At 44.1% G+C, this 19,237-nt stretch overlaps 1 protein-coding gene across 1 annotated transcript in view; it reads right to left on the bottom strand.

Moving 5' to 3' along the window:
- Positions 1-16,842, bottom strand: part of SOS2 (SOS Ras/Rho guanine nucleotide exchange factor 2) — a 63,422-nt gene extending 46,580 nt beyond the window's left edge. Inside the window, exon 1 of the mRNA XM_056547246.1 lies at positions 16,518-16,842. Within this exon, the coding sequence (XP_056403221.1) occupies positions 16,518-16,604 (87 nt within the window). The 5' untranslated portion in view covers positions 16,605-16,842. The remainder of the gene's footprint in view (positions 1-16,517) is intronic.
- Between the last annotated feature and the right edge of the window lie 2,395 nt (positions 16,843-19,237).

Raw genomic sequence — 19,237 nt, 5'->3', positions numbered from 1 at the left:
TAGTTGACGGCAATTTTGTAGCAAACGTTTTCTGAGCTAAACTTGTCGTTTCCTACAACATCTACCGCCCCTGTATTGTTCCGTATGCCGCCATGTGTTGGTGGTGCGGTTCCTGCCTCCCAAATCTAACGTCAATTTTACTGCAACAAATGCGGTCGGATAGAGAATCCAAAATTCGGACATAATCCACTGTTTACACCAAAGTCCTCCAGAAGCTGTAAAATTACAACTCCCATCCTGCCCCTGACAGTCTTTGCCTGATGGGAGTTGTAGTTTTGCAACAGCTGAAGGGCCACAAGATGGGGAACACTGGCCTGCGCACACACTAGAGCAGGATTAGGGAACTTTCGGATGTTTTGGACTACATCTCCCATGATGCTTTAGCAGCATTTTGGGTGTAAGAGCATCATGGGAAATGTAGTAAAAAAAAAAAAACATCTGCAGCGCTGAGGGTTGCCTATGCTCTAGAGCAGTGGTCTTCAACCTGCGGACCCTCCAGATGTTGCAAAACGACAACTCCCAGCATGCCCGGACAGCCAACGGCTGTCCGGACATGCTGGGAGTTGTCGTTTTGCAACATCTGGAGGTCCGCAGGTTGGAGACCACCAGTAGAGATTTTAAAAGGGAGCTTAGCGCAAGACTACCAGCAAAATCCCAGCCATCATAAGATGCTGGACTATATGTCCCAGCATGCCTCTGTCTGGTAGTAGATGGTGAATAATGCCACGCTTTTAGTACTGGAGGTCCCCTTTAAGAAGGTATCCAAGATGACGTTTAGAACTTGCTAGGGCTGAATGGGTACACACCACGTTTTTGCAATACAGTTCCCGTATACGTTTTCAATTTGAAAACCGCATTAAATCAACTGGTGCCAGAAAGTTGAACAGATTTGTAAATTACTTATATTTAAAAATATTAATCCTTCCCGTACTTATCAGCTGCTGTATACTACAGAGGAAGTTCTTTTCTTTTCTTTTTTTATTTATTTTCTGTCGTCTGACCACAGTCCATGTCAGGAACTGTCCAGAGTACAAGTTAATCCCCATAGCAAACCTCTCCTGCTCTGGACAGTTCCTGACATGGACAGAGGTGTCAGCAGAGAGCACTGTGGTCAGACTGGAGAAAAAAAAAAAGAAAAAAAAAAGAAAAGAACTTCCTCTGGAGCATACAGCAGCCGATAAGTACTGGAAGGATTAAGATTTTTTAATTGAAGTCATTTACAAATCTGTTTAACTTTCTGACACCAGTTGATTTAAAATAAATAAATTAAAAAAATTCCAGTGTTGTTCAAACTACAACTCCTATCGTGCACAATGGGTGTTTTGGTTTTGCAACCAGGCTGCCTGCAACTGTTGCAAAACTACAACTCCCAGCATGCCCGGACAGCCTACGGCTGTCCGGGCATGCTGGGAGTTGTAGTTTGGCAACCACTGGAGTGATGGGAGACTGATTTAGTGCATAATGGGAGATGTAGTTTTGCAAGTGCTGAATAGCCACAGGTTGGGGAACGCTGCCATAGACATCAGATCCCATCGAAATGCATCAGATAAAATCCCTGTGTCCTACAGAAACTCTCCAGGATATGGGGGGGGGGGGGGGGGGGGAAATCAGAGGGAATTTATGACATGTAGGTGAAATGTTCCCTTTCCCATAAAATCAGTCTCAGAATCTGGCCACAAAGCGTCATAGAGAGTGTCTGCAAAACAACCAGACCGGGAAGTCTCGCTGCTCAATGTCGGCTTTGTCTTCAGCCCCCACAGGTCACCAGTGGCCTGCGCACATATCGGGCAGGGTGAACCCCTTATCACAGTCACCGGGAACCGGCCCCCAATACACCAGTGACATCTCGCGTCGATAACACGACGCTGAAACGTGCAAGAACTTGTGCTCATGTGCATCATGAATTTACCCCAAAGGGGTTTTGTAATGTTTCTTAAAGGGGTACTCCCGTGGAAATATTATTTTATTTATTTATTTATTTTTTAAATCAACTGGTGCCAGAAAGTTAAACAGATTTGTAAATTACTTCTATTAAAAAATCTTATTCCTTCCTGTACTTATTTGCTGCTGAATACTACAGAGGAAATGGTTTTCTTTTTGGAACACAGTGCTCTCTGCTGACATCACGAGCACAGAGCTCTCTGCTGACATCTCTGTCCATTTTAGGAACTGTCCAGAAAAGCATATGTTTGCTATGTGGATTTTTTTTCCCTACTCTGGACAGTTCTTAAAATGGACAGAGATGTCAGCAGAGAGCACTGTGGTCGTGATAGGAAAGAAATCCAAAAAGAGTAGTAGTATACAGCCGCTAATAAGTACTGGAAGGACTAAGAATTTTTAATAGAAGTAATTTACAAATCGGTTTACCTTTCTGGCACCAGTTGATTTAAAAAAAAAAAAAGGTTTTCCACCGGAGTACCCCTTTAAATATTCAGTCATTTTGGGGTCCACACGACGTGTTCATTATAGACATGAAATACTTATCCTCCCCAGACCCATCTGATTTTAGTTAGGTTATAATCAACTGACCATCTAATTCAGTGTTTCCTAAGCAGAGTGCCTCCAGCTGTTGCAAAATTACAACTCCCAACATGCCAGATCCTTCTCTTCCCCTATATAATCTATCAAAGTTGAGTTAGGAAGAAGCCATAGTGTTTCCCAACCAGTGTGCCCCACCATGCCCCGGACGGCCAGCAACTGGAGAAACACTGGCGTGTGGTCTGCTAGTTTCACTCAAATCTGCTCATTCATATGCACGCTCAGCTGAGTTAAGCATACATATGGGAGATGAGGAACAATAGCTTTTGGCCAGCCAAGAATTTGACAGCTCTAAGGTGTCACTGGTACTTAGCATATACACATATATAAAAAAAAAATATATATATATATATATATATATATATATATATATATATATATATATACACACACACAAAAAAAAATTATATATGCATATATATGCACACAGTTGAAACCAGAAGTTTACATACGCTATATAAAAAGACACATATACATGTTTCTCTCACTATCTGACATGAAATCAGAATAAACCTTACCCGTTTTAGGTCAATTAGGATTACCAAAATTATTTATCTTTGCCAAGTGCCAGAATAATGAGAGAGAGAGAGATTTTTTTTTTTTTTTAAGGCATTTGTGTTACTTTTGGCAAATGGCGACAGACACAGTCTAGATCCATATGTTAAAAGGGGTTATCCCAAGATTAAAAACAATTACCTGTCCATAGGATTAAAACAGTGTTTCCCAAACAATGCGCCTTCGGGTGTTGTAAAACACAAACAATGGGCCTTCGGGTTGTAGTCAATGGAGAATATTAAGAGCGAGGTCTTGTCACCAGTGGGGACCTCAGGGATCTGTACTGGGCCCAATATTGTTTAATATCGTCATTAGTGATATTACAAAAGGTCTCGATGCTAAGGTATTGGTCTTTTTGCTGATGACACAAAGATATGTAACAGGGTTGATGTTCCTGGAGGGATCCGCCAAATGGAAAAGGATTTAGGAAAACTAGAAGAATGGTCAGAACTCTGGCAACTGAAATTTAATGTGGACAAGTGCAAAATAATGCATCTGGGGTGTAAAAACCCTCGGGCAGAATATAGAATATGTTACACAGTCCTGACCTCAGTATCTGAGGAAAGGGATTTAGGAGTAATTATTTCAGAAGACTTAAAGGTAGGAAGACAATGTAATAGAGCAGCAGGAAACACCAGCAGAATGCTTGGATGTATAGGGAGAGGTATAAGCAGTAGAAAGAGAAAAGTGCTCATGGATGTATAGGGAGAGGTATAAGCAGTAGAAAGAGAGAAGTGCTCATGGATGTATAGGGAGAGGTATAAGCAGTAAAGAGAGGAGTGCTCATGGATGTATAGGGAGAGGTATAAGCAGTAGAAAGAGAGAAGTGCTCATGGATGTATAGGGAGAGGTATAAGCAGTAGGGAGAAGTGCTCATGCTGCTGTACAGAACACTGGTGAGACCTCACTTGGAGTGTTGAGCACAGTACTGGAGGCCGTATCTCCAGAAGGATATAGATACTCTAGAGAGAGTTCAGAGAAGATACTAAACTAGTACATGGATTGCAGGATAAAACTTACCAGGAAAGGTTAAAGGACCTTAACATGTATAGAAGAAAGAAGAGACAGAGGGGATATGATAGAGACTTTTATATACATAAAGGGAATCAACACAGTAAAGGAGAAGAACATATTTAAAAGAAGAAAAACTACCACAAGAGGATATAGTTTTAAATTAGAGGAGCAAAGGGGCAAAGGTTTCTGCAGTAATATCAGGAAGTATTATTTACTGAGAGAGTAGTGTATGCATGGAATAGCCTTCCTGCAGAAGTGGTCGCTGCAAATACAGTGAAGGAGTTTAAACATGCATGGGATAAGTATAAGGCTATCCTTCATATAAGATAGAGATAGGTATAAGGCTATCCTTCATATAAGATAGGGATAGGCATAAGGCTATCCTTCATATAAGATAGGGCCAGGGACTATTCATAGGATTCAGATTACTGGGCAGACTAGATGGGCCACATGGTTCTTATCTTGTAAAACTACAATACCCAGCATGGAGTTTTAGCTTTGCAACAGCTGGAGTATCACTGGATGGCAAACACTGGGATAAGGGATAACCAGCTGATCGGTGGGGGTCCAACCACTGATGCAGAGTGAACGGCGCAGCAGCGCGAACACGCTACCTGTCCGTTCCATTTACTGTGTAGGAGATTTACCAAGAGCTGTACTAAAATTGCAAATAAATGGAGTGGAGGCTGAACTTATTTACGAGGAACAATCGACCTCCATCCTTGGGGGTCCTGTGGGGGACCAATCAGCTATTTATCCACTATAATCTTTAAATGGGCACTCTCTTTAAAACTAATTTTTGCTATTGCACTCCTTATGGTAAATAAAAAAAATCTTTCTAATGTACTTTGTTTAAAAAACATTAAAGTTTTCTATGTATTATTTGTACTTAAAAAAAAGCTACCACTAGGTGTCTCCCTACTTGTCCAGAGCACATTTCTCCCCATCTCTTCCACAGACTTTGGACTCCTGCTGGCCTGGCAGAAGTCCAAAATCAGGAAATGCAGTCTGGAGTGATGGGGGGGGGGGGGGGGCGGTGCAGACTTAGCCAATCATAGGGGATAAGATGCCTGATCGCAGGACTCCCGCAGCTGGGTACGCCCGCGATCATGCACGCAGCACCCCGTTTGTAATCAGTCCCCAGAGCGTGTTCGCTCTGGGTCTGATTACGGTCGACCGCAGAGCCGGCGGCATGTGACGTCATGCCCCCGCTCCTGTGTGATGTCACGCTCCGCCCCTCAATGCAAGCCTACGGGAGGGGGCGCTCCGCCCCTCAATGCAAGCCTACGGGAGGGGGCGCTCCGCCCCTCAATGCAAGCCTACGGGAGGGGGCGCTCCGCCCCTCAATGCAAGCCTACGGGAGGGGGCGTGATAGCTATCACGCCCCCTCCCGTAGGCTTGCATTGAGGAGCGGAGCGTGACGTCACACGGGGGCGGGACGTCACACGCCGCCGGCTCTGCTGTCGACCGTAATCAGACCCAGAGCGAACACGCTCTGGGGACTGATTACAAACGGGGTGTCGCGTGCATGATCGCGGGCGTCCCCAGCTGCGGGACTCCCGCGATCAGGCAACTTATCCCCTATCCTTTGGATAGGGGATAAGATGTGTAAGCACCAGAGTACCCCTTTAACTCACACACTGAACTGCTCTGGGCTGTGTGTAGCAGAGTGAGGGAGGAAGTTCTCCCCTGTATGGCTTCAGATGATGTCACGCCTGCTGGGGAACGCCCCTTCACAGTCTGTGAATCTGAGTGGGCAGAAAATACAGAGCAATATCAAGGTTGGAAACTAACAAATAATAAAAATAAAAGGCAGGGGGTGGTTTATCATGATGGGGGGCAGTGAACTGGGGGGGGGGGGGGGGAATTTTAAAATGTAACAAGATCATGACAGGTACTCTTTAATGTTTATGATCACCAGGGAGGACAATCTGTCAGCAGATATCTTGTGTACATGTCAGAAATGGGGAATAAGCCGCTGCCAGACCTCTTGGTGCCCAGGAGTGAATCAAAAATGCAGACGTGCCGAAAGGTTAATTTCGGTCAAAATATGGAAAAATTAACAAATAAATTCTACGAATAGAAAGTGATGGAATAACCGGACACAAAGGAAGAAAATAAAAAAAAATCAGCAGCACAATCTTGGCATCCGTCCGCCAAAAAATACCAAGTCTATGAGGTGTCAAAAAGAAACCGAAGCCTGACTCCGAAAAGTCTATGGGGTAAGAACAGTCACCACAATTCGGATCCTTCCCCCTAGAAGATAGGTTGATTAATCATATTGTATTAGGTCATTACAGACACTATAGGGCAGTGTTCCCCAACTTGTGGGTCTCCAGCTGTTGCAAAACTACAACCCCTATCATGCCCTGACAGCCGAAGGCTGTCAGGGCATGATAGGAGCTGTAGTTTTGCAACTGATGGAAAGCCACAGGTCGGGAAATGCTGCTATAAAGTATGTCAGCAGGGATCCTGAATTGTATACGGACCCTATTTTAATGCAAATTATGAATCAGGAGGCTCAGGATGAACAATGCTATATGCCTGAGCAAAATTCAAACATCATCTATAATGCCATCTTAAAGGGGACCCCCAGCATACTTCATAAATGAGAAAATTTCCCATCATCTGCCACCAGACAGAGGCATGCTGGGACATATATACTGCTCAAAAAAATTAAAGAGAACACTAAGATAACACTTCCTAGATCTGAATGAATGAACTAATCGTATGAAATACTTTCCTCTTTACATAGTTGAATGCGCTGACAACAAAATTGCACAAAAATTATCAATGGAAATGAAATGTATCAACCCATGGAGGTCTGGATATGGAGTCACACTCAAAATCACAGTGGAAAACCGCACTACAGGCTGATCCAACTTTATGTAATGTCCTTAATACAAGTCCCAATGAGGCTCAGTAGTGTGTGTGGCCTCCACGTGCCCGTATGACCTCCCTACAACGCCTGGGCATGATCCTGATGAGGTGGAGGATGGTCTCCTGAGGGATGTCCTCCCAGACCTGGACTAAAGCATCCGCCAACTCCTGGACAGTCTGTGGTGGATGGAGTGAGACATGATGTCCCAGATGTGCTCAATCGGATTCAGGTCTGGGGAACGGGCGGGCCAGTCCATAGCATCAATGCCTTAGTCTTGCAGGAACTGCTGGCACACTCCAGCCACATGAGGTCTAGCATTGTCTTGTATTAGGAGGAACCCAGGGCCAACCGCACCAGCATATGGTCTTACAAGGGGTCTGAGGATCTCATCTCAGCACCTAATGGCAGTCAGGCTACCTCTGGAAAGCACATGCAGGGCTGTATAGCCCCCCAAAGAAATGCAACTCCACACCATTACTGACCCACTGCCAAATCGGTCATGCTGGAGGATGTTGTAGGCAGCAGAACGTTCTCCACGGCGTCTCCAGACTCTGTCACGTCTGTCACATGTGCTCAGTGTGAACCTGCTTTCATCTGTGAAGAGCATAGGGCGCCAGTGGCGAATTTGCCAATCTTGGTGTTCTCTGGCAAATGCCAAACGTCCTGCACGGTGTTGGGCTGTAAGCACAACCCCCTCCTGTAGACGTCGGGCCCTCATACCACCCTCATGGAGTCTGTTTCTGACCGTTTGAGTGGACACATGCACATTTGTGGCCTGCTGGAGGACATTTTGCAGGGCTCTGGCAGTGCTCCTCCTTGAACAAAGGCGGAGGTAGCGGTCCTGCTGCTGGGTTGTTGCCCTCCTATGGCCTCCCCCACGTCTCCTGATGTACTGGCCTGTCTCCTGGTAGCGCCTCCATGCTCTGGACACTACGCTGACAGACACAGGAAACCTTCTTGCCACAGCTCGCATTGATGTGCCATCCTGGATGAGCTGCACTACCTGAGCCACTTGTGTAGGTTGTAGACTCCGTCTCATGCTACCACTAGAGTGAAAGCACCACCAGCATTCAAAAGTACCAAAACATCAGCCAGGAAGCATAGGAACTGAGAAGTGGTCTGTGGTCACTACCTGCAGAACCACTCCTTTATTAGGTGTGTCTTGCTAATTGCCTATAATTTCCACCTGTTGTCTGTTCCATGTGAAATTGATTGTCAATCAGTGTTCTTCCTGAGTGGACAGTGGGATCTCACACAAGTGTCAGTGACTTGGAGTTACATTGTGTTGGTTACTTGTTCCCTTTATTTTCTGAGCAGTGTAGTTCACCATGTAAAGCGGAGATACAAGGTCTATATGAGAATCTGTACACAGTGAACTCCGGAGACGAGAAGAAGCCTGAACTAGTAATTTAATGGTTTCTATAAATGGCTGGCAGGCCCTGAGAGGAGAAGACGGAGGAGCGATACCATAAATGAGCATGCGGCTTCTCGTAAATAACCAGCAACAGACCGCTGTCCGCTACCTGCCAAGAGCCACGGCCGCGCCTCCTGGACACGAATCGGGGGGGGGGGGGGGGGGACTGACAGGATCCGACAAGGTCACCTCAACAGATCCTAGTAATATCGTAATTCTTTATACTACATCTATATGGACACTGCTGCAACATTGTATCACCTGCCTCAAATTTATAGATAGATGGATATGAGATAGATAGATATGAGATAGATAAATAGATAGATAGATATGAGATAGATAGATATGAGATAGATAGATATGAGATAGAGAGATATGAGATATGATATCGATAGATAGATGAGAGATAGATATAAGATGGATATATAGGAGATAGATAGATAGATAGATAGATAGATATGGGATGGATAGATAGATATGGGATGGATAGATAAATAGATATTATATAGATGGATAGATAGATATGAGATAGATATAAGATGGATGGATAGATAGATAGATAGATAGATAGATAGATATGGGATGGATAGATAGATATGGGATGGATAGATAGATATGGGATGGATAGATAGATATGGGATGGATAGATAGATATGGGATGGATAGATAGATATGGGATGGATAGATAGATATGGGATGGATAGATAGATAGATAGATATGAGATAGATATAAGATGGATAGATAGATAGATAGATATGAGATAGATAGATATGGGATGGATAGGTATGAGATAGATATAAGATGGATAGATAGATAGATAGATAGATATGAGATAGATATAAGATGGATAGATAGATAGATAGATATGAGATAGATAGATATGGGATGGATAGGTATGAGATAGATATAAGATGGATAGATAGATAGATAGATAGATATGAGATAGATATAAGATGGATAGATAGATAGATATGAGATAGATATAAGATGGATAGATAGATATGAGATAGATAGATAGATATGGGATGGATAGATAGATATGAGATAGATATAAGATGGATAGATAGATAGATATGAGATAGATATAAGATGGATAGATAGATATGAGATAGATAGATAGATATGAGATGGATAGATAGACAGATATGAGATAGATAGATAGATATGGGATGGATAGATAGATATTATATAGATGGATAGATAGATATGAGATAGATAGATAGATAGATATGAGATAGATAGATATAAGATGGATAGATATGAGATAGATATAAGATGGATAGATAGATAGATATAAGATGGATAGATAACGTGCTTTATAGGAGTATTTGGGGGAGATTTATCAAAACCTGTGCAGAGGCAAAGTTGCCCATAGCAACCAATCAGATCGCTTCTTACATTCTTAACAAGGCCTCTGGAAAATTAAAGCAGCGATCTGATTGGTTGCTATGGGCAACTTTGCCTCTGCACAGGTTTTGATAAATCTCCCCTTTGTGTATGTTCAGATGCAGCAGAGAAATCTTGCACTGCTCCCTGCCCCCCGCGATCTCCTGTACGGGGCCCCGGCTCGCTGGCCAGATAGCGGGTGTTGACCACGGCACAAAGCGGCGGCCGACACTCCCCCTCAATACATCGCTATGGCAGAGCCGGAGATTGCCGAAGGCAGCGCTCCGGCTCTGCCATAGTTGTATTGAGGAGGAGTGTCAGCTGCTGCTTTGTGCCGTGGTCAACACCCGCTATCTGGCCAGCGAGCCGGGGCCCCGTACAGGAGATCGCGGGGACCCCAGCGATCGGACCCCCCGCAATCTGAAACTTATGCCCTATCCTTAGGATAGAGGATACGTTTTTCAGCACTGGATCTCTCCTTTAAGCTGTTGCAAACTACAACTCCCAGCATGTCCGGACAGCCAACGGCTGGGAGCTGTAGTTTGGCAATGGTGACCAATGACCGATTCTTATTCTACATCCACCATAGAAGGTCCCCAATAAAGGGAATGGTAAGGGTCCAAGCTGTCGGACCCCCATGAATCCAGCGCTCATCGCCTATCCTGTGGATTAGTAATAAATGCAACTAGCTGGAATACCCCTTTAAAGGTTTTCTGTTATGTCCAATAATCCGGCAACCTTGCCCTCTGCTCATGACGGCCCTCTACATCACTACCGATGCCCACATGCCAACATGCCCTGACTAAATAATCCTGACTACTCCCCCGCAACGGGATCCGCATGATTTCTAGACTATCAGATGCCAGATTAATGACATTTTGTATGTATCCACATACAGATCCGAGCAGTCACATGACGTGGGATACAATTGCCCCCATACGCACAATTTGCCAGCTCCCCCCCGCGCCCAATAATTTGTCAGTTTTTCATAGGATCATGCTTGCCGTCAGTGAATAGAAACTCTTCCCTTTCTCACTAAAGGGTTGTCTTCATCATATCAGAGCGCTCCTGTGACAAACACTGCACCTGAAGTGATTGTCGTGATCACAACAAATGCTTCCATTCAGTGACAGCAAGCACTGACCTTGAAAAGGAGAGAAAAAAATATTAAACACACATTTTCTTTAACCACTACTGTAGAACTACAAGTGCAAGAAGACCACAACAATGAGAGCAGCAGATCAAAAGAAAGCCAACCCAAGCTGTGTAGACACTACAAGTCCCAGCAGGCTTAAAGGGGTATTCCAAGAAAAAACTTTTTTTTTTTATATATCAACTGGCTCCAGAAAGTTAAACAGATTTGTAAATTACTTCTATTAAAAAAATCTTAATCCTTCCAATAATTATCAGCAGCTGAAGTTGAGTTGTTCTTTTCTGTCTGGCAACAGTGCTCTCTGCTGACATCTCTGCTTGTCTCGGGAACTGCACAGAGTAGAAGAGGTTTGCTATGGGGATTCGCTCCTACTCTGGACAGCTCCCGAGACAGGTGTCATCAGAGAGCAGTTGGACAGAAAAGAACAACTCAACTTCAGCAGCTGCTAGGTACTGGAAGGATTAAGATTTTTTTAAATAAAAGCCATTTACAAATCTGTTTAATATACTGGAGCCAGTTGATAACCCCTTTATGTTTTTTTTCACACGTACAGTTTTCTGCGCAGATTTGATGCGCAGGATTTTCTGCTGCAGATTTCAATGGAAACTGAATGACTGATGCCCAGCTTCAAATCCTGCGCATCAAATCTGTGCAGAATACTGTATGTGTGAATAGACCCTTAAAGTTCAGGTTATGCTGGCACCTTGCACATCTTCACAACTTGAATCGCAGACATTGGTGCATCAGGTAATGTGGACACATAAAGTCCCCCTCCCCCGCCCATCCCCCCTGAACTTTATTAGCCCATAGGTGGCAATTTATGTTGGGACTTGTAGTTCACCAGCAGTAATGCCATAACACATCTACAGAGAAAGAACATTCTCAGATCAGGTTATGCTGGTATTTATAGTCTCCCAGTAAGGCTGGGTTCACACCACGTTTTTGCAATACAGTTCCCGTATCAGGTTTTTGATGAAAAACGGATTCTTAAACTGTATCAAAAAGTGTGTACAAATTTTAACCCATATACGGTTGAAAACCGTAAACTGTTTGAAAAATGATGTCCGGTTGCATCTGTTTTTTAAGAAAAAAAACTATACGTTTTTAACTTTTCACTCCATTTTGAATAAAGTTTCACTTGTTTGATTGAAATTCCAAGAAAAAAAAACTGTGCAAAGTTAAAAACCGTATGGTGAAAACCTGATGGAACCGTACGCACATACAGTTCTCTACGGTTCCCATTGACTCCCATGTTAAAAAAAACTGTATATGGTTTAATACAGTTTTTCACCCGGACCAAGAAACGTGGTAGACTACAGCTCTGGATACGGGTAAAAAAACTGGACAAAACTGTATGAGATGCAAAACGGACTAAACCAGATGATGCGTTTGACATACGGTTTACAATGTTAAGTCAATGCATACGGTTTTCTATACAGTTCTATACGGTTTTTAACTTGAAACCATATACGGGAACTGTATAACAAAAACGTGTTGTGCATGCACCCTAAACTGTATCAAAACGTGGACAAATTTTAACCCGTATACGGTTTGAAAAATTATGTCTAGTTGCATCAGTTTTTTAAGAAAAAAAGGTATACGTTTTTAACTTTTCACTCCATTATGAATAAAGTTTCACTTGTTTGATTGAAATTCCAAGAAAAAAAACTGTGCAAAGTCAAAAACAGTATGGTGAAAAAAACGGATGGAACCGTACGCACATATGGTTCTGTACGGTTCCCATTGACTCCCATGTTAAAAAAAAAAAAAAACTGGTTCCTGGTAAGCGTTAAATCAGATCAGAAGAACTACAAGTACAAAAAGACCCCAACAATGAAGGCAGCCAACTAAGGCAAATAATTAATCATCAACGGCGAAACCACAAGTACAGTGATCCCTCAACTTACAATGGCCTCAACATACAATAGTTTCAACATACAATGGTCTTTTCTGGACCATTGTAACTTGAAACCAGACTCAACATACAATGTACAGACAGTCCAGATCTGTGAAATGTGTCAATGGCCGGAAGAACTGACCCATCAGAATGGGCAATTTACTGGTAAATCCCCTGTATTCCAGAAGTGCATGCACTGACTGATGTCTGGTAGCGCCCCCTACAGTACAGGGAGGTATTACATGTTCTGTACTCTTTACCTGTATTACTGAAGTGTATGCACTCACTGATGTCTGGTAGTGCCCCCTACAGTACAGGGAGGTATTACATATTCTGTACATTTTACCTGTATTACTGAAGTGTATGCACTGACTGATGTCTGGTAGCGCCCCCTACAGTACAGGGAGGTATTACATGTTCTGTACACTTTACCTGTATTACTGAAGTGTATGCACTGACTGGTGTCTGGTAGCGCCCCCTACAGTACAGGGAGGTATTACATGTTCTGTACTACTCTTTGGGCCTGGGTTAGCTGCTCCTTTGGACACCAGGTGAGGGCGGCTCCATGTTACTTTTTTAGGACACTGTGTACTGTACAGGACCCTGAAGAAGCTCCTGTCCTCTACATAGACCAGTGTTTCCCAAGCAGGGTGCCCCCAGCTGTTGCAAAACTACAACTTCCAGCATGCCCGGACAGCCTTTGGCTGTCCGGGCATGCTGGGAGTTGTAGTTTTGCAACAGCTGAGGGCTCCCTGCTTGGGAAACACTGACACAGACAGTGATTACAGCTCCCAGCAGATCTTTCTTACTTTTATATGTAAGGATTTTCTTTATCTACTTATTTTTCTTTAATCCTCACTTTTTCCTATTTTTGGATGACATTTTGGTGCCTTTAGAACCAATTACCAGGTTTCCATAGAGTTCTGGTCTCAACCTACAATGGTTTCAACATACAATGGTCGTCCCGGAACCAATTAATATTGTAACTTGAGGGACCACTGTATAAGCATTCTGAACCAGTAAAGGTTATGCTGGTTGTAGTAGTCCAAAAGCAGTAATCTTCGTCACACCAGGACCCAATGACAACAGACATTAAGTTAGGCTGCGTTCACGCCGCCGTCTCGACCAGCCGTCCGTTCTTCTCCCGTCAAAATAAAAAAACGGACAATAACGGATGCAGACGGATGTTATCCGTTTGTATCCGTTTTTGTTCAGTTAATAAACCCAAAAATATATATTTTTTTTTTTGTTGTGAGCACTGAGCATGCTCAAAAGTACATACGGATCAAAAAACTGATTGAAAAAAACGGACGCAAGCGGATGACATTAAAGGCTCATCCGTTTTCCATAGACTTCCATAATGTTAAATTTACTGTATCCGTTTTTTCTTCCATTTTTTGGAAGAAAAAATACTGAATGTGCCGTTTTTTCTGCCGTCAAAAAAAAAAAGAAAAAAGAAAAAACGGAAATGAGTGCAGATGGGTGCATACGGATTGTAAAAAAATCCCATTGACATGAATGGGATTTTTTTTAAAACCGTTTTGAATCCGTTTACAGCCTGCAAAAAAGGAAGCAAAAAAATAAAGGAAATAAAAGAAAATTAAAAAACGGGGACAGACCGCCGTGTGAACGCACCCTTAGGATGCGTTCACACGCTATTTGTTTTTGTGGGTTTTTCGCTGCGTATTTGAAAGGGGGCGGGCTCTTCTCGGCTGTCCGTAGCAGATTTTCCACAGAGGAATTTACGCTGAAGTCATTGAAGTCAGTAGGGACTGCGGCGGCTTTTCCGCAGCGTAAATTCCGCCGCGGAAAATCTGCTACGGACAGCCGAGAAGAGCCCGCCCACTTTCAAATACGCAGCGGAAAACCCGCAAGAACAAATAGCGTGTGAACGCACCCTTACTGTGGGAGTAGTAGTCCAACCCCTGGCAGGGGTGCCAGATGAGATCTAAACAGAAGAACTACACATCCAATCATACCCAATGTGTGATGTTAGGCCAGTGTTTCCCTACCAGGGTGCCTCCAGCTGTTGCAGAACTACAACTCCCAGCATGCCCGGACAGCCTTCGGCTGTCCGGGCATGCTGGGAGTTGTAGTTCTGCAACAGCTGGAGGCACCCTGGTAGGGAAACAGTGTTAGGCTGAGATTTTTAGTCCAACAATGAGCTTACCAGCCCACAAGCTATGCTGAGAGTAGTAGTCCAGCCCCTGGTAAGAGCGTCAAACAAAATCTAAACAGAAGAACTACAAGTCCAATCATACCCAACGTATGTCAGAGTAGTCTGGGATTTATAATCCGTTCTGATGGACCACAGGTGATAAGCAACACTGTGGGAGTAGTAGTCCACCAATTGGTAAACGCATAAAATGAAATCTAATCAGAAGAACTACACACTGGGAGTAGTAGTCCACCAACTGGTAAGAGCAGAAAATGAAATCTAATTAGAAGAACTACAAGTCCAAGAAGACCCCACCAACCATGAAAGCAGCCAGCTGAGCCAAAGAAAGTTAACCCCTGGCTTTCTAGCCAAGGAGAAACTAAAAGTCCAGGAATTCTAGTAAATGTTATGCTGGTGGTAGTAGTCCGCCAACAGCAATCTTAAGACCCAACCAGAGAACGACCGGGATGTGTCAGAATTTATAACTCCCCAATGACAACAGGCGGAAAGTAATTCTGAGGGTAGTAGTCCAGCTCCTGGTCAGAGAAAATCTACAGGAGAACTACAAGTCCAAGCAAGTCTACATTCTGGTAAAGAGCATTAAATGGAAAATAAACAGAACTACAAATCAAATCTTAACCAAAGTGTGTCAGGATAGGCTGGGAGTTATAGTCCACCAATGTGCTTTATATAAGACTACAAGCCATGCTGGGAGTAGTAGTGCAGCTTCTACTAAGAGCGTCAAATAAAAACTAAAACTAAACAGGAGAACTACAAGTCCAATCATACCCAATGTACATCAGGTTAGGCTGAGATTTATAGTCCTCCAATGAGCTTTATCCGCTCATACATGACAAGTTATGCTGGGAGTAGTAGTCCAGCCCCTGGTAAGTCCAATCATACCCAATGTGTCAGGTAATGTTGGGAGTAGTAGTAGTAGTAGTAGCGGGGGAACTGCAAGTCCAAGTATGTCCTCATATGGAGCAGGGATTGCTGGAAGTTGTGGTTCTCCATACCCTGACAGCCTCATATGCAGACTCCATGTTCTCCTATACCAGTGTTTCCCAACCAGGGTGCCTCCAGCTGTTGCAAAACTACAACTCCCAGCATACCTGGACAGCCAAAGGCTACTACCTAGCTTTCCTAGACTCCTGAATGGACTACGAGACTGGACCCTGATTTTGTAGTGCAGTGTTTCCCAACCAGGGTGCCTCCAGCTGTTGCAAAACTACAACTCCCAGCATACCTGGACAGCCAAAGGCTACTACCTAGCTTTCCTAGACTCCTGAATGGACTATGAGACTGGACCCTGATTTTGTAGTGCAGTGTTTCCCAACCAGGGTGCCTCCAGCTGTTGCAAAACTACAACTCCCAGCATGCCCGGACAGCCTTCGGCTGTCCGGGCATGCTGGGAGTTGTAGTTTTGCAACAGCTGGAGGCACCCTGGTTGGGAAACACTGTCCTATACAAGTCATTACGCTGCAGGGTGTTGTGGTACTTGTAGTTCCCCTCCCTCTCACCTTCTTTAGGGCCGGTACGAAGAGCCCCCGCCACTTCAGGCCGTTCTCCTCACTGAAGAAGTCGTAGTTCTGCGGGGAAGGCTGCATGATCCCGGCCTCATGGGAGCCCGCGGCCGGGCCCGCTCACTCTCCGGCATAGACTGCTGCTCGGGCCGCTCAGTCCGGTGTGGGGTCCCGGGCCGCCCCCATGGTGCTGGGCCTCTGGATGCTGCCGCTTGTTGTTGTGATGGATCCGGCTTCCTCTGGGAGTCTCAGCCCCGGCCGCCCTCCCACTGGCCCGCAGAGACCACACGGAGCATGCGCGGAGGGGGTGAGGGAGGCGGCAGAGGGGGGGGAGAGGAGGAGGGACGGGCAGGGGACAGGGGGGACGGAGCCCCAGAAGGGACAATCATCCTGCTGGCTGCATGACCGGACTCCCCTCTATTCAAGTGGGCAAATCTAAAATACCAAAAGACTTTATGGTGATCCTAGACCAGTCTACTTGAAACGAGGGGGAGTCCGGGTCTTGCAGCTATAATCATGATATTATAATAATAATTAAATATTATAGGTTTTTATATTAAACATGTTTTATTTTTTTTATAATCTTCGGTGCTGTTGTTTTTCTAATTTTACTATCTGTATAAAAAAAAATAATAATCCTGTAATTTTACAGTTTTTATTCTGCTCACTAAACCTAAAACTAAACTGAGACTTGGTTCAGTAGAGAAAACTTCCCAGTAGTATCCTCCTTATCATCACAGGATTACATTGATAGGTGACATCAGTCTATAGATAAGATTGGATCAGGTCATTCTCAATAGGTATGATATATATATATATATATATATATATATATATATATATATATATATATAATTATATCAGCGCTCCCAATAGGATCTAAATATTAAGCTGCCAGGTATTTTTTTTTATGGATCCCTGTAGGACATAAGGAAAGAGTATAAAACTGAAAGAATGAAACAAGTAAATACCAGCGCTATAGGGATAATGCTTATGTCTTTATTGAGAAATAGATAAAAAGGTATTAAAAATTAGATATGTCTCAATAGCCAATGTTGTACAATGTTTTATCTATTTCTCAATAAAGACATAAGCATTATCCCTATGGCGCTGGTATTCTCTTATTTCATTTTAAATAGGTGATGGTCACAGCTGCCTTCCTCCTCCATGTTCACTGACCTATGTACAGGTCACATAGCATGCCCACAGCAGTCTCCCCTAGAAGTCAATCGGGCCTCCTTCAGTCTATTTTACCTATGTCTATAGGGTTTTCTGTAAAGCAGTGTTCCTTAACCTGTGGCTCTCCAGCTTTTACTAGACGACACCTCCCATCGTGAACGCCAATACCAACATCTGGAGAGCCTCAGATTTGGGAACACTTTTGTAAAGAATATCTCTAAGGCTAGGTTCAGACTACGGAATTTCCGCTTTGAAATTTCCGGCAGAAATTCCGCTTACTATAATGCATAGTGTAGTGAATGGTTTTCCGTTCACAAATTTACACTTCGGAATTTGTGAAGCGGAAAATCCGGATGAAAAATCCGCTAGAAAATTTCCGCCTGAAGAAAGGGGTTGCTCTTTCTTCAGGCGGAAATCCTAGCGGAACACATAGCAGTCTATAGGAGACTGCAGTGTCCGCGTGGTCCTAGCGCCGACTAATTCAGTCGGAACTCGGAATCACCCTTTGAGTTTGTTCACACGCTATTTGTTTTTGCGGGTTTTTCGCTGCATATTTGAAAGGGGGCGGGCTCTTCTCGGCTGTCCGCAGCAGATTTTCCACGGAGGAATTTACGCTGCGGAAAATCCGCCGCAAACCCCGTTGAAGTCAGTAGGGACTGTGGCGGAATTTCCGCAGCGTAAATTCCGCCACGGAAAATCTGCTACGGACAGCCGAGAAGAGCCCGCCCACTTTCAAATACGCACCGGAAAACCCGCAAGAACAAATAGCGTGTGAACGCACCCTTACTGTGGGAGTAGTAGTCCAACTCCTAGCAGGGGTGCCAAATGAGATCTAAACAGAAGAACTACAAGTCCAATCATACCCAATGTGTGATGTTAGGCCAGTGTTTCCCTACCAGGGTGCCTCCAGCTGTTGCAAAACTACAACTCCCAGCATGCCCGGACAGCCTTCGGCTGTCCGGGCATGCTGGGAGTTGTAGTTCTGCAACAGCTGGAGGCACCCTAGTAGGGAAACAGTGTTAGGCTGAGATTTTTAGTCCAACAATGAGCTTACCAGCCCACAAGCTATGCTGAGAGTAGTAGTCCAGCCCCTGGTAAGAGCGTCAAACAAAATCTAAACAGAAGAACTACAAGTCCAATCATACCCAATGTATGTCAGAGTAGTCTGGGATTTATAATCCGTTCTGATGGACCACAGGTGATAAGCAACACTGTGGGAGTAGTAGTCCACCAATTGGTAAAAGCATAAAATAAAATCTAATCAGAAGAACTACACACTGGGAGTAGTAGTCCACCACCTGGTAAGAGCAGAAAATGAAATCTAATCAGAAGAACTACAAGTCCAAGAAGACCCCACCGACCATGAAAGCAGCCAGCTGAGCCAAAGAAAGTTAACCCCTGGCTTTCTAGCCAAGGAGAAACTAAAAGTCCAGGAATTCTAGTAAATGTTATGCTGGTGGTAGTAGTCCGCCAACAGCAATCTTAAGACCCAACCAGAGAACGACCGGGATGTGACGGAATTTATAACTCCCCAATGA

Source organism: Hyla sarda, chromosome 11 (assembly GCF_029499605.1).
Source record: "Hyla sarda isolate aHylSar1 chromosome 11, aHylSar1.hap1, whole genome shotgun sequence".
In the NCBI taxonomy this organism is placed as follows: domain Eukaryota; kingdom Metazoa; phylum Chordata; class Amphibia; order Anura; family Hylidae; genus Hyla; species Hyla sarda.
This window is presented reverse-complemented; position numbering and strand designations above follow the sequence as displayed.